Below are 13,623 nucleotides of genomic sequence, written 5' to 3' on the forward strand. Positions count from 1 at the left end.
GGACCCTAGCATTTCAAGCTGTTAGGCAACAATCTTGGTTAGGTAAATGTATTCAGGTGTTTGATTTAAGCTTTTTGAGAATGACAAAAAATATATTGGGTATGTTATAATGTTTTATGCATATTCAGAAATTAATGTAAACAAAAATATGATTTGTGAAACTTTTTTATGTCAAGGAATTTTCTTTGTTCAAATCTAAGGACAGCTTCTGTTAGCTGATTGGTTGACAAGTGATGATGTCATACTGGATAGACGGTATATATTGGAGAACAACTATTATAGAGTGGGATTCTTTGCTAGAAATGCCAGGTTTTGGCTTCTGACCTTTTGATAGTTGTTATGGAAATTAATAACATCAATATCTTTTTGGAAACATTTTGCGTCATTTGCCATTATTTCTGTACACTTTACGCACTTAAGAGCAAGGCTAGCTGCTCAATACCCACCTGTCTACCACTCTAGTAGTCCTTATGACTGCATGTGGCACCTATAAAGCAGTATAGTAGGATTTTGGTGGACTCACATTTTCAGCCATAAATGTAGTAGTTAGAATGGCTTATGGGTCTGGGTCCTCCTCTCTATGGTTCACTACAAATTACTTAAGACACCTGTGTGATGCTCTACCAGGTTTCCCTGTAGCTATTCTAGAGACAGATATGTACTCTTTCATTCAGATTTTTCAGGGGTGAGAGGGGGGTCAGTGTGTGTTGGGGGGGGGATAGTCATGCCTTCATGTATTCAATGGTCATCTGGTCAGTCTAGGTCATCTAGGTACCTTTATGGCACTTAGACACTTCTAAAACAGGTCTAGCTCCGAATGTCTAAGTTCCATCTAGGACGTCTTGGGACAGGTTCAATTATTGCCCAAGGAAACCAATTAAGCCTGTTCATAATATACTTCCCAACACGCCTTCAAGAACTCTGGATGCACAGTGGGAGAAATGTCTTATTTGACATCCAGGAAAAGGGTTTTGATTATTGGCACTTGGACTTATGACAGTTTTTGGCCGTTTTAATTTTTGATTATGAGCCCCAGATGGCAGCACATACTGGAGGTCCCTACATTACTTCCAGTATCACAGTACCCGCTGCCATCTTACATGGATCACTTGACAGGAAGTGACGATCACCCAACACCAACTCCCCTGCCCAACATGCGCAGTTTGTTTTTCCCTGTCCTTTGTTTTTATCTGTTCACCCCCTCCCAGCTTGCATTTTAGTCTTGTTTTTAACAACATATAAAAATGTTCAGGTGAAACATCTTCCTTTCAGAAAAAATAAAATTCAAATTTTTAGACACTGTTTCTATTTCTTTGTGGGGGAAAAAAAAAGCAGTATGATTTCTCTCACAGACAAAAGCAAAAAATGATTGGGTTTTTCTCTCTCTCTCTGCAAATGTTTTAAGGGTCTTACACAAGTCATGCAGAACACAGATAAACTTGGGGGTAGGGTTACCATCTGGCTCCGGAAAAAGAAGAATGGATAGAGACATCCAGGTAAAACCCAGATTGCTTTCAATGGAAGTAAAACCTGGATGTCTCAATCTGTCCTTTTTCTGGAGTCTTATGGTAATTCTAGGGGAGAGAAGAAAGGGAGGGGTTGTGGGATATATAAAACACAGACAGATTTGAAAGCTTCAGTGTTATCCTCTAGAAGTATAAAACAGGCATGTTGGTTTTGTGAAAGTCATCTTTATATATGTGTGCTGAGAGAGAGATCCTGCTGCTTTTTTATTAATTTCACAGAAAGCTTTTTAAACAGGTAAGCTACATGTTTTGAGAGGCTGTCACCAGTGTTGTAGTAAGGAGGGGGTGAGGGGACGGATCGCCCCAGGCGCCATTTTAGTGGAGCATCAGCACCTCTTCTTCTCTCCACCTCCCCTGTAAATCTAAGGCCCAGAATCACTAAAGATAGCGACTCAATCACTGTTAGCCAATTTTCAAACAGCGATTGATTCACTATCAAGTTTGCATGCAAATGATTTGTACAGAGGTGCAAATCATTTGCATGCAAACTCACCGACTCAATTGCTCAGTGAGCAATTGAGTCAGTGCAGAGCCCTGACAGTAATGACAGGAGAAGCAGCCTCCTGTCACTGCTGTCAGGGATTCTGCGGGGGGTAATTTTTTTTTAATGGCACAGATATTTTGCGTGTATTACACATGCAAAATATCTACCCAATGAAAGATGCCCCTCCCTCCCCACCAATGTTGCCGATGCCAAAAAATGGCAGGATGGATGCCCGCCCTCCCTCCCCGCCAATGCCAACAAATGGCTGGAGGGATGCCCTCCCTCCCTCCAATGCCAACAAATGGCAGGAGGGATGCCCACTCCCTCCTGCCACCATACACCACCACCCTGCCGCCGCCGAAGATGAACTATTAAATATGGCAGGAGGGATGCCTGCTCCCTCCTGCCACCATACACTCACTGCTAACACCAACGAATGGCAGGAGGGAATGCCACTCCCTCCTGCCAGCAGAGACCACCCTCCCTCGGTCCCCCTCCTCCCTGTTACCTTTATTTGGAAACAGGAGGAGTCCCTGCTGCTCCTCCGCCAGCCGCCGCTGTCTACAATGCAGGCCTTAGGCCCCTCCCTGTGCATTAGATGATGCACAGGGAGGGGCCTAAGGCCCTGATTTGCTCAGATGCCTCAAGCCTCTCCCCTTGGGTGGGGTCTTAGGTGTCTGAGCCAATCGGGGACTCCCTTAAACTCCCTCTGTAACTCAGATACAAGGGGGAGGAGCTAAGGCTGCCATTTATTGGCATTGGGGGGAGGGAGGACATCCCTCCTGAAATTTGTTGGCATCAGCAGCGTTGGTGGGGAGGGAGGGGGCACTTTGTCGGGGGTTTCTTTTTTTTTTTTATTGGGTAGATATTTTGCATGTGTAATACACACAAAATATCTGTGCCATAAAAAACCCATGGAAAAAACCCCCAACAGACCTGTCAGGTCTACAGCAGTTGGGTTTTAAGATCGTAAAAGCCAATGCATAATAGCCAAGCAAATGTTAGTGAATCAGTCACTTGGCTATTTTGCAAAGGGTTTTACAAATTTAAATGGACGGATCAGAAAATGGGCGATTGAGGGGAAAAACACGCGGTGGGCCGTTTTGTGAATCGGGTTGGTTAGCAGCGATCATCCGCTGACTTTAATAAATCAGGGCCTAACTCTTCACCGGTGCTAGGGTGCATAGGGGGAGAGGTGTGGCCAGTAGGAAAATGGAGGTATTTATGCCCCTGTATAAGACTTTAATGAGACCTCATATAGAATATTGTGTACAATTCTGGAGGCCGTACCTTCAAAAAGATATAAAAAGGATGGAGTCGGTCCAGAGGAAGGCTACTAAAATGGTGCGTGGTCTTCATCATAAAGCGTATGGGGATAGACTTAAAGATCTCAATATGTATATTTTGTAGGAAAGGCAGGAGAGGGGAGATATGATAGAGACGTTTGAATACCTACGTGGCGTAAATGCGCATGAGTCGAGTCTCTTTCATTTGAAAGGAAGCTCTGGAATTAGAGGGCATAGGATGAAGTTAAGAGGTGATAGGCTCAGGAGTAATCTAAGGAAATACTTTTTTACAGAAAGGATGGTAGATGCATGGAACAGTCTCCTGGAAGAGTTGGTGGAGACATAGACTGTGTCTGAATTGAAGAATGCCTGAGATAAGCACGTGGGATCTCTTGGAGAGAGGAAGAGATAATGGTTATTGCGGATGGACAGACTGGTTGGGCCATTTGGCCTTTATCTGCAATCATGTTTCTAAAGGGTCCTTTTACTAAGGCGCGCTAACCGTTTTAGCGAACGCTAATGATTAGTGTGCGCTAAATGCTAAGGTGCCTATAGAATTTAATGGGCGCCTTAGCATTTAGCTGTGCTAATCTATAGCACACACTAAATTGGTTAATGCACTTTAGTAATAGAACCCCTAAATGACTTTGAAAATAGTTTGCCAAATAATTAGATGTGTCAATATCTAGAAATTAGCATTGGAAAATACAGTGTACATACCCATTGTCTTGTGTCAATGCTTGCAAGCAGCCATGTTTGTAGAAGTCGAGAGCATAAGCATTGAGTCTCATTTTTCTGCCTCGAGTATCATATCTCTTGATATGAAGGAGAGGAATATCATTGACATTCACTCCAACTGTTTGTAGTATAGCCTGAGAGGGGAGAAAAACCCAGAATCATTCAGATGTTAGTTATTAGATTTTGATTATGTATGTTTAGTTGTAAACTGCCTGGATTTGAAAATGGGTGGGTATAAGAGATTTTAAATAAATAATATAAATAAAAAATATTTAGACAATTCACTAGCACTGTTTAATTCATGAATAATAAAAATTTAAGGAAAAAAAATCACATTCATGTAGACAATAGACATACCGCTTGATATTCAGTGCTATTTAGCTGGCTGGGAACAGGTCCTGGCTGGCTAAATAGCACTAAGCTGGCTATCCGCTAATACTCAGTGAGAGAATGCCAGCTATCTCCCACTGAATATCCCAGTAGCTTGCCTGGTCACTAGCTATGTTGCACTACATAGCTGGTCAGCATCAATATTCACTGGCTGACCAGCTATGTGATAAGACGTATGGGGCCAGACTTAAAGATCTCAATCTGTATACTTTGGAGGAAAGGCAGAAGAGGGGAGATATGGTAGAGACGTTTAAATACCTACGTAATGTAAATGTGCATGAGTCGAGTCTCTTTCATTTGAAAGTAAACTCTGCATTAGGATGAAGTTAAGAGATGATAGGCTCCGGAGTAATCTAAGGAAATACTTTTTAAAGAAAGGGTGGTAGATGTGTGGAACAGTCTCCCGGAAGAGTTGGTGGAGATAGAGACTGTGTCTGAATTCAAGAGGGCCTAGGATAGGCACGTGAGATTTCTCGGAGAGAGAAAGAGATAATGGTTATTGCGGATGGGCAGACTAAATGGGCCATTTGGCCTTTATCTGCTGTCATGTTTCTGTTTCTAAATCTAGAGGCCAGATAGACCTACCTAAGCAGACCTATCTGTAGCCGTTATGACTTAGTCAGTCAGCCAATGAATATTGGCTTAACTGGCTATGTTCAATGTAACTAACCTCTCACCCCCCCCCCTTGAAATTCAATGCTGGTGGCTTGGATATAGCCACAAAACTGAATTTCTACATTTGCCGTTGATGGTGGGAGGTAGTCGGGCTGCCTCCCGTGGTCTGAAAATGGTCGCACGTATCCAATGCAAAAAGGTAGTCCTGGAAGCAGGCTGACCCCCACACACGGGGCCCACCAGGACAAACAGATGGTCTGACTGACAGAAATCATTAGTGGCCTCTAGGTATCTCAAAAGGAGACGCCGTGCATCCAGATACCGCAAAACACGGTCCTGAGACAAGGAACCCGAAAGAACAAAAGGCTTGCAAATGAACTTTCTGGGTGATGTGGGAAGCAAAGAAGGCCGAAGCGCCGTGCGACAGCAACGGCATGGAAAGTGACACAGGCACCGAGACAATAGCGGGATGTTGCCACTGACTTTCAAGCATACCAGCAAGGGATCAGTTGGACATGCTGGAATCCAAAGGCTGCACGACTGCCACACCACAGTCTGATAGGGAGACACAGGCATAGCCTGCTTTCTCATGAAAGCCTGAGACATCATAGCCACAAATTCCAGCGGAAATTAGTCCTTGGTGGCCAGAGCCGATCAGCAGAACTCTGATTTGAAATGGTTTGAAGACTGATGAGACTTTCCCTGGAACTGTGCTTGCGTTTTGCGAAAATGCCCTCCTCGCCCAATTTCGGCGTCCCAGACACTGGAATCGCATCTCTGGCGGAAACGGAGGAAAGCAGGTCCTCTCTGGAGGAGGATAGTATGGAATCTATGCACGATTTATGCCCCTTGTGGGCCGCAGCACACAGAATACGTGGCTGCAAAACTGCAAGCCATCCGCCATATTTACGGCATGAATCCATGTCATCCTGTCATGAGGCGGCCATCTGTGAAGTTTGGAGCAAAAATGAAGCTTCTAAGTCCAAAAACTTTTAAAGAAAATCCAAGATGGCTGCCACGGGTGCCGTTTTTGACAGAAAAACGGCCGTTAAAAACATAGGACAATGCTAAAAATGGCAAATTTAGGATTTTACAGATAGGGGGGAACAGGGCATGCAGGGAAACACCCCCAAAACCCCGATTTGAGGACCCACCAAAATCAGCAAACTCTGTGACTCGCAGACACCACAGAGACATGTGCTGCAATGCATTTCAATGGCAGCCAGCAATACACAGTGCAAGCATAGGGAGATCATTACCTCAGGAGCTGATTAAACTGGATTTTTTCAGATCTTCTAGCTGCCTCAACTTCCCTGTCACCTCAGATCATGACCACTAGGACCCCTCAGGGAAGACACACAGCACGGTTCCAATCCCGGTGTACCTCCTCGGAATCGCAGCAGCCTGCACTCTACCCCTTTGCAGACGAACCAGGGGAGAGATAGCTCCTGAACCTGGAGACCCGATCCAATCTGCAAGCTGTCCAGAGGGCTTACTGCAGTTTCAGGCTTACAGAGCACCCTCAAGAAGCAGATAAACTTTAAAATGTCTGCGATCTCCCGCCGAAGGATCACTCGCACAGAGTTGATCCACAGCAAGTGGGCAAAACCGCAAAATAAATAAAAAAAAGACTAGGAATTGAAAACAAATCACGAGCAGAATTAATTTCAACAATACAGTGAAGCTACAGGAACAAATTGAGCAGGTCATGAAGCTCCCGGGCAGGTAGCCCAAAGGGGAGGGATCTTTTAGTTGCCCTACAGCTGAAGCTATCAGAGATGCAAGATCCCCCCAGTTCAGCCTCCAGAGAGATTGTACAAGAATACATCCACACTTTAAACAAAGCAAAGAAAATAAAGAAATAACATAATGGTCAAATTAGCTCAAGTCCTCTATTATGGATCCAAGAGGGTCTTACAAACGAGACAAAAGAAAAGTATAATTCTATACATCTAAGATATGCTATAGGATACAAATCTGGAACTGGAATACCAAATTTAACCTATAGAGATCAAGATTTATCTCTGTCCATATGAGACAAAGCCAAAAAAGCAGTTAATTGTTGAGGTTCAAAGAATACATATTTAATTGAACGGTTACGAACAATACACTTACAAGAGTGCCTTAGATAGAATGTAGCCCCTAATGAAGTGACCCCTGGTCTCAAGAGAAGAAACTCACAACGGCATTTTTGTATTTCCCTTGAAAGATCAGGAAACATTTGAATTTTACAACCAAGAAACTCTTTCTGTTTATTTTTAAAGAAAAGTATCAATATCCATACTTTATCAATTGAAAGAGCTACCGTTAAAATTAGTGTAGCAGAAGTTGCTACTTCCCTATCTGATATCTCCAAAATCTCAGAGATGTTCATCACTTCTTGTTCAGTATTTTTTACTTGTTGTTGAGGTACAGTTCTATCAAGTAAATAATACACCTGGAAGAAAGGAGGTAAATTTTCTTCTGGGACTTCCAAAATTTCTAACAGGTATCTCCTAAGCATTTCCCTAGGGGTTACCCTTGTTAATCTAGGAAAATTTATAAGCTTCAGGTTGTTATCATGTGAATGATTTTCAAGTGTGTCTACTATTCTTCTGAGATTTACATTATCCTTTACTAAGGAATCTTGCAGTTGTTCAATTTTCTGAACTGAGTTTTTAGAGACAGTTATATCTTTTTTTTAACTCTTTCAGCTCTTCAGAATGTTGTCAGGTTTTTTTTTCAATATGTTGAAAATTGGGACTAATTACCTTAGCAAAATTAGCTACCAGGTCCCAAAGGGATTCCAAGGTCACCTCAGGGGGCCTTTGCCAAAAGGAAACTTGTTGTAATATGTAAACGTGCTTACCATCCACAGAAGTTCCTTGGCTTTGTTCCTTCTGGATCTGACCACCTTCCATTAACTGAAATTGCCCCAGATCTTCTTCAGATATTCCCAGTATGTTTGGAGCTCTGCAACCAAACACCCCAATGAAATGCTGCCTGCCTCTGGAGGAAGGACTGCCCCTATCTGCGGGCTTTCCTCACCCCTGGGAGAGCTGGTGATCCGGAGCTGTGGAGATAGAGCTCTCACGTCAGGGCTGAGAGCGGTATCTGGCCCAAGAAGAACATCTCCAGTCTTTCTGGAACCCGGCATCCTCAGCGGGCTTACCCCCGACATTGTCACGGCTACTCCCTGTATCCTCTGAACTAGCTCCTCCATGTTGCTGAAATTCGGCCCTCCGGTGCACCGCGAGACGCCAGCAGCGCTCTGTCTCTCCTTTTCGGCATCAAGGTAATAAGAAAAACTTTCTGGCATTGCTAGGTTACCTATAGAACAATCTAACTACTGGAGCACTGCGCGGTACCAATGCATGTTACCAGCGCATCTTTTCAGCAGCCATCTTGGATACCAGGCTCTTGAAACTTAATTTTCATGGTGGTAGATCACCAGCCCTTTTGGCCGGAAAAAGTAGATCATGACCTGTTCGAAGTTATTCAGCCAGTGGTGGTCAGTGTTTTTTTAAATGCTTACCTTAATTAGATAGATTAGCCCTCAATATTCAGTGCCAGGCCATGTCCAGGCACTGGTATTGAATACTGGGGACTAATTTCAGGCAGGCTGGCTGCCAGAGCTTATGTGCACCCGGCCAATATTCATCTGGGACCCACATAACTTATATTTGGGTCTATTTGCCCCTTTTTTGCCCACTGATCCCACAAAAAAGCTCTTCCTCCTCTCATTCTCCCCAACCCTTGACTGAGAAAACCATCTCTCCCCTACTGGAAAGACCCCCCCCCCCCCGACCCTCCAGATCCCCATGCCTATCTTTCCTCCTTGGTGATCCAGTGGGGGCACTGGGGGCAGGAGAAAAGTCCCCTTCTCTTGCCCATTGCCACTATTTAGAAATAATATCTGCCATAACCTCTCATGGCAGCTCAGACTACTTGAGTAGTACCCTCACTGAAAATTGCTTTGTTACATCCCACTCATCTCTGGATTTATCTGCTTTGATAATAAGAAAGAAGAAATTATGTTTTACTTGATATTTTCTTTCTTTGAATCACTGCAAATGAATCCAGAGGCCCTAAGGGACTCATTACTACATTTTAATATTTATCAGAAACCTTTTGAAATTCCTCTGCATTTGGAGGGCTAGTTTAACAAAGTGAAGAAAGTGAATAAAATGCTAGGCATGATAAAGAAGGGAATTACGAGTAGATCGGAGAAAGGAATACTACCGCTTTATAGAGCGATGGTCATACCACACTTGGAATACTGCGTCCAACATTGGTCTCCATACCTAAAGAAGGATTTAAAAGTACTTGAGAGGGTGCAGAGACAAGCAACAAAGCTAATAAAGGGCATGGAGAACTTGGAATATGAGGAACGATTTAAGAGACTGGGATTGTTCTCCCTTGAGAAGAGGAGACTGCGAGGGGATATGATCGAGACTTTCAAAATACTGAAAGGAATCAACCAAATAGAGCAGGATAAAAAACTATTTACAATGTCCAATGTGACAAGGACAAGAGGACATGGACTAAAGCTAAGGGGGGACAAGTTCAGGACAAATATCAGGAAGTTCTGCTTCACGCAACGAGTGGTGGGAACCTGGAATGCTCTCCCAGAAGAGGTAATTGCGGAATCCACCGTTCTAGGGTTTAAGGGTAAGTTTGATGTACACCTCCTTATGAGTGGCTTAAGGTGGCATAAGTAAGGGTAAGCTAGATGCACATCTCTTATGAGAAGCTTAGAGTGATATGGGGACTAATACTATGCCAAGGTACACCTGGCGGGACCTCCGCGTGTGTGGATTGCCGGACTTGATGGACCTAAGGTCTGTTCCGGAGATGGCACTTCTTATGTTCTTATGTTAGGACACCTATGTAAGAAGTCCAAATATGTGCCTACTTTACAAAGACAATAGAAGCCTATGTGCCTTTAGAAAATAGGTTCACAAATTTAAGCCCAGTGGTGCACAAATGCCAAAGCACACATTTATGCCTGCTCAGAAGGTTCATGTATATCAGAATTACAATGGTCAATTGAAACATTTCTAGCCTGACCAAGAAAGAGCAAGATTAGCATCACAATTCTATAACTGTCTGACAGATGGCATTGACAAATGTCTATGTCTAAGTCTATGCTTATGTCAGTTTGATGTCTAGTTTTGTTGCGTCAGCCTTTTAAAGTGAACAACTTTATTTTTTAAAAATGGACAAAATTAAGTATAATGCTGTGATAAAATTCCATCTTTTGAAGGGAAAATCAACTACCCTAATTAAAGCTGAGTTAGATGCAGTGTATGGTTATGCATCTCCTTCATTTTCAATGGTGAAAGCGAGGGCTGCTAAGTTTAAACTGGGCTGGAGAAGCATTGTTGATGAAGATTGCTCTGGATGTCCAAAAACAGCAACAATGATGAAACTGTTGATGAAATTCACCTAATAGTAATTAGAAGATTGCCAGTTGATCTTAAAGAAGAGAGCAGAGGCTGCTGGCATTTCATCAGAATGTGTACACACCAGCCTACATGAATATGTAGTAAGTATGAGAAAGTTGAGTGCACGATGAGTGCCACATTTGCTTACCATCGACCAAAAATAAGTTTAATTGGACATTTCGAAAATATGTCTTGAACGTTTTAAGTGCAATGAGAACAACTTTTTGCAGTGTTTTGTGACTGTGGATGAGACAATTTCCATTTTGTTACCATTTTATAGATTAGCATGTGGCTGGAATAATGACATTTACACACAAATGTGCACACATATGTACATATATGCCAGTGTTTTGGTCATTTACATACATTCTTGGCACTACATGTTAGTACCCTCCTTAAAGTATTATCCAATGTGCGTAGGCCCCATAGTTTCCTCGCGGCACAGAAATCTTTATGATCCTCAAATCAAAAACGAAACAGCACTGTATGACTCCAAATGACAGACACTACTTAGCTGAAAAGAATCCAGCTGAGGGATTGATATTGTAGATCTGTTTCATTGTTCTCGATCCAGTCCTGGGGACACACCGAGCCAATCAGAATATCCATAATGAATATAGATGAGATAAATTTGCATGCACTGCCTTCATTATAGGCAAATCTGTGTAATGCATATTCATTGTGGATATCCTGAAAACCTGATTGATTGGGTTGAGAACCTCTATTCTTACTGAACAGGAGTGCTCAGTGCTGTTTCACAATCACATTTTCTATAGTGAGAGACAGGCAACTTGTCTCGCTAAATACTGAAGCATCACCCCCACTGGCAGCAATGCTGTTGGAGGACCTGTGTGGCCAGTGGATGCAACAAATAGTTATAGAGGCTGGCTCAGCCAATGCAAGATGGAGAAGGGACACAGTAGCAGCAGGAAGAGCGAAACAACAAGGTAGGAAAGTTTGAGGATCAAGGGCTGGGCTATGCAAGACTAGGCCAGCAGGATAGAAAGGCTGGGAGGAATAGAGGGGGCTATGTAAACTCTTCATTCACTTGCAAATGTTTTGTGTTAGAATAAATCCTCTTACATTGTTAATAGTATGGATGTCCAACAAGTCTTGATCCACAATTCCAGACAGGCAGGCAAAAGGTGAGACAGCAGTTCTCTGCTTACTGCAACTAAACAGGTGTCCAACTATTTCAGAGTCATCACACTCCTTATCTGCAAAATCTAATGAGATACAGTTGTAATTTGCAAACCAAAAAATAAGCAGACTATACAACAAAATAAAATAGGCAATTTATTAAACAAATGGGGGAAAATTCTGTATAGGACACCAGTCTCAGCAGCCACTTAAGAAGCAGCTCAGAACCGCACACTGGCATCCTATACAGAATCATGTCTGCCTTAATGGACAGACGCCCATGGCAGGATTAATTCATCGAGGGCCCCTAGGCACACAAGTACACTGGGCCCCCTGACCCGTCCCACCCCACCATGCACCCTGGCGGAAACAGGAAGCTGCGTCAGAGGAAAGCTTTGGGAAAGCAGCACCGCTTGCACAATTAGTTCCCGTTGTCTTTCTTATCTACGTTGCTTGCTTGTCTTACTTTCCGTCGATGGGGAAGGGGAGCCTGCATTGCCGAACGATGCTGGAGGGGCCCATCGCCATTTGGAAAAAACAATGTTGATGCCCTCCTTCATTGGGCACCCCTGACCATTTCGGGCACTAGGCACGTGCCTACTTGGCCTATTGGTTAATCCTGCCCTGCAGACGCCTAACCCTGCCTAACTGGCCCGATTCACTAGCCGGCACCCATGTCACAGGTGCCAGTTAGAGAATCGCGTTGCCATCAGCTGATCATGGCAAGGTAATCCCCTGCTGCAATCAGCTGAGCGGCTGCGGCAGAGACCCCACCCCCTGATATTGGCTGGCAGGAGGGATGTCCACTCCCTCAAGTTTCAAGTTTCAAGTTTATTAGTTTTTCATATCCCGATCATAAAGTAAATATCTGACCGGTTAACAATAAAAATTTAAAATAGAAGAGTAGGAACGAGTTAATAGTGTATTAAAGAGTATAGGGGAAACATATTAAACATATACAGACAAACACGATCGTGAGGATAGATGGGGAGGAGGGGAAAAGTTACATGATATTAGAAGAAATGATATAGTGGGAAGGGAAAGAACATGAAGGGTAATTGTGCGTGATGTTATGAGATGCCCTAATGAAGAAAATAAGAGCAGCCTAGATTCAGAGGTCAAATCAATGCAAAATACTTCTAGTGACGTACCATATGCAGGGATGGGCTCTAGCCCAGACACGGAGGCCAAATCATTGCAAATCACTCCAATTGACACGGCACAGGGTTAAAACTACAGTCTCAGTACCCTGAGGTTGTGGGTTCAAACCCAGGCTGCTCCTTGTGACCTTGAGCAAGTCACTTAATCCACCCATTGCCCCAGGTACATTAGATAGATTGTGGGCCCGCTGGGACAGTCAGGGAAAAATGCTTGAGTACCTGAATAAATTCACATAAACCATTCTGAGCTCCTCTGGGAGAACGGTATAGAAAATTGAATAAGTAAATATACCAGGAACTGGTACCCTCAATCACTTTAAAACAGTTTCTCTTAGTGACCTGAGCAAGATAGTAGACTCACTATGCCCCTCGGGCTCAGTCCTATACCCCTGTCCAACTAACCTGCTGATTTCAGCTAAAAAATCTTCCTACAGTCAATTCTTTCTTTAATCAATTAATCCCTATGGTCTGGAAGGGTATCTGTGAGTTGGAAACAGGCCATGGTTTGACCTATCCTAAAGAAACCTAACTCAGACCTTGATCAACCGAACAATTTTAGACCAATCTTGAATCTCCCATTCTTATTAAAGGTCTTGGAAAAAGTCATTCTACAACAACTGCAAGATTTTGTGGATAACCAAAAAGCACTGTCCATCTACCAATCAGGGTTCATAAAATTCCACAGTACTGAAACAGTTTTATTAGACATTATCGACGTGCTGCCTTCAATACTAAAGATCACACTCTTCTCTTATCTAGGCTAACTAGCATTGGTACCTGTGACACTGCATTGCATTGGTTCTACTCCATCCTAGACAAAAGATTGCAGAATGTATTACTAGGATCAGATATGTCACA

At 43.2% G+C, this 13,623-nt stretch overlaps 1 protein-coding gene across 3 annotated transcripts in view; it reads right to left on the reverse strand.

The window, feature by feature from the left end:
- The window catches only part of LOC117359357 (probable ATP-dependent RNA helicase DDX60), a 254,746-nt gene that overhangs the window by 12,698 nt on the left and 228,425 nt on the right, over window positions 1-13,623 (reverse strand). For 2 of the 3 annotated variants that reach the window (XM_033941992.1, XM_033941983.1), the window contains 2 exons: window positions 11,549-11,691; window positions 4,017-4,168 (listed from right to left, as the gene is read on the reverse strand). In XM_033941992.1, coding sequence (XP_033797883.1) covers window positions 4,017-4,168; window positions 11,549-11,691 — 295 coding nt within the window. The remainder of the gene's footprint in view (window positions 1-4,016; window positions 4,169-11,548; window positions 11,692-13,623) is intronic. The other variant, XR_004539215.1, reaches the window with a different exon arrangement.

Source organism: Geotrypetes seraphini, chromosome 1, assembly GCF_902459505.1.
Source record: "Geotrypetes seraphini chromosome 1, aGeoSer1.1, whole genome shotgun sequence".
Lineage (NCBI taxonomy): Eukaryota > Metazoa > Chordata > Amphibia > Gymnophiona > Dermophiidae > Geotrypetes > Geotrypetes seraphini.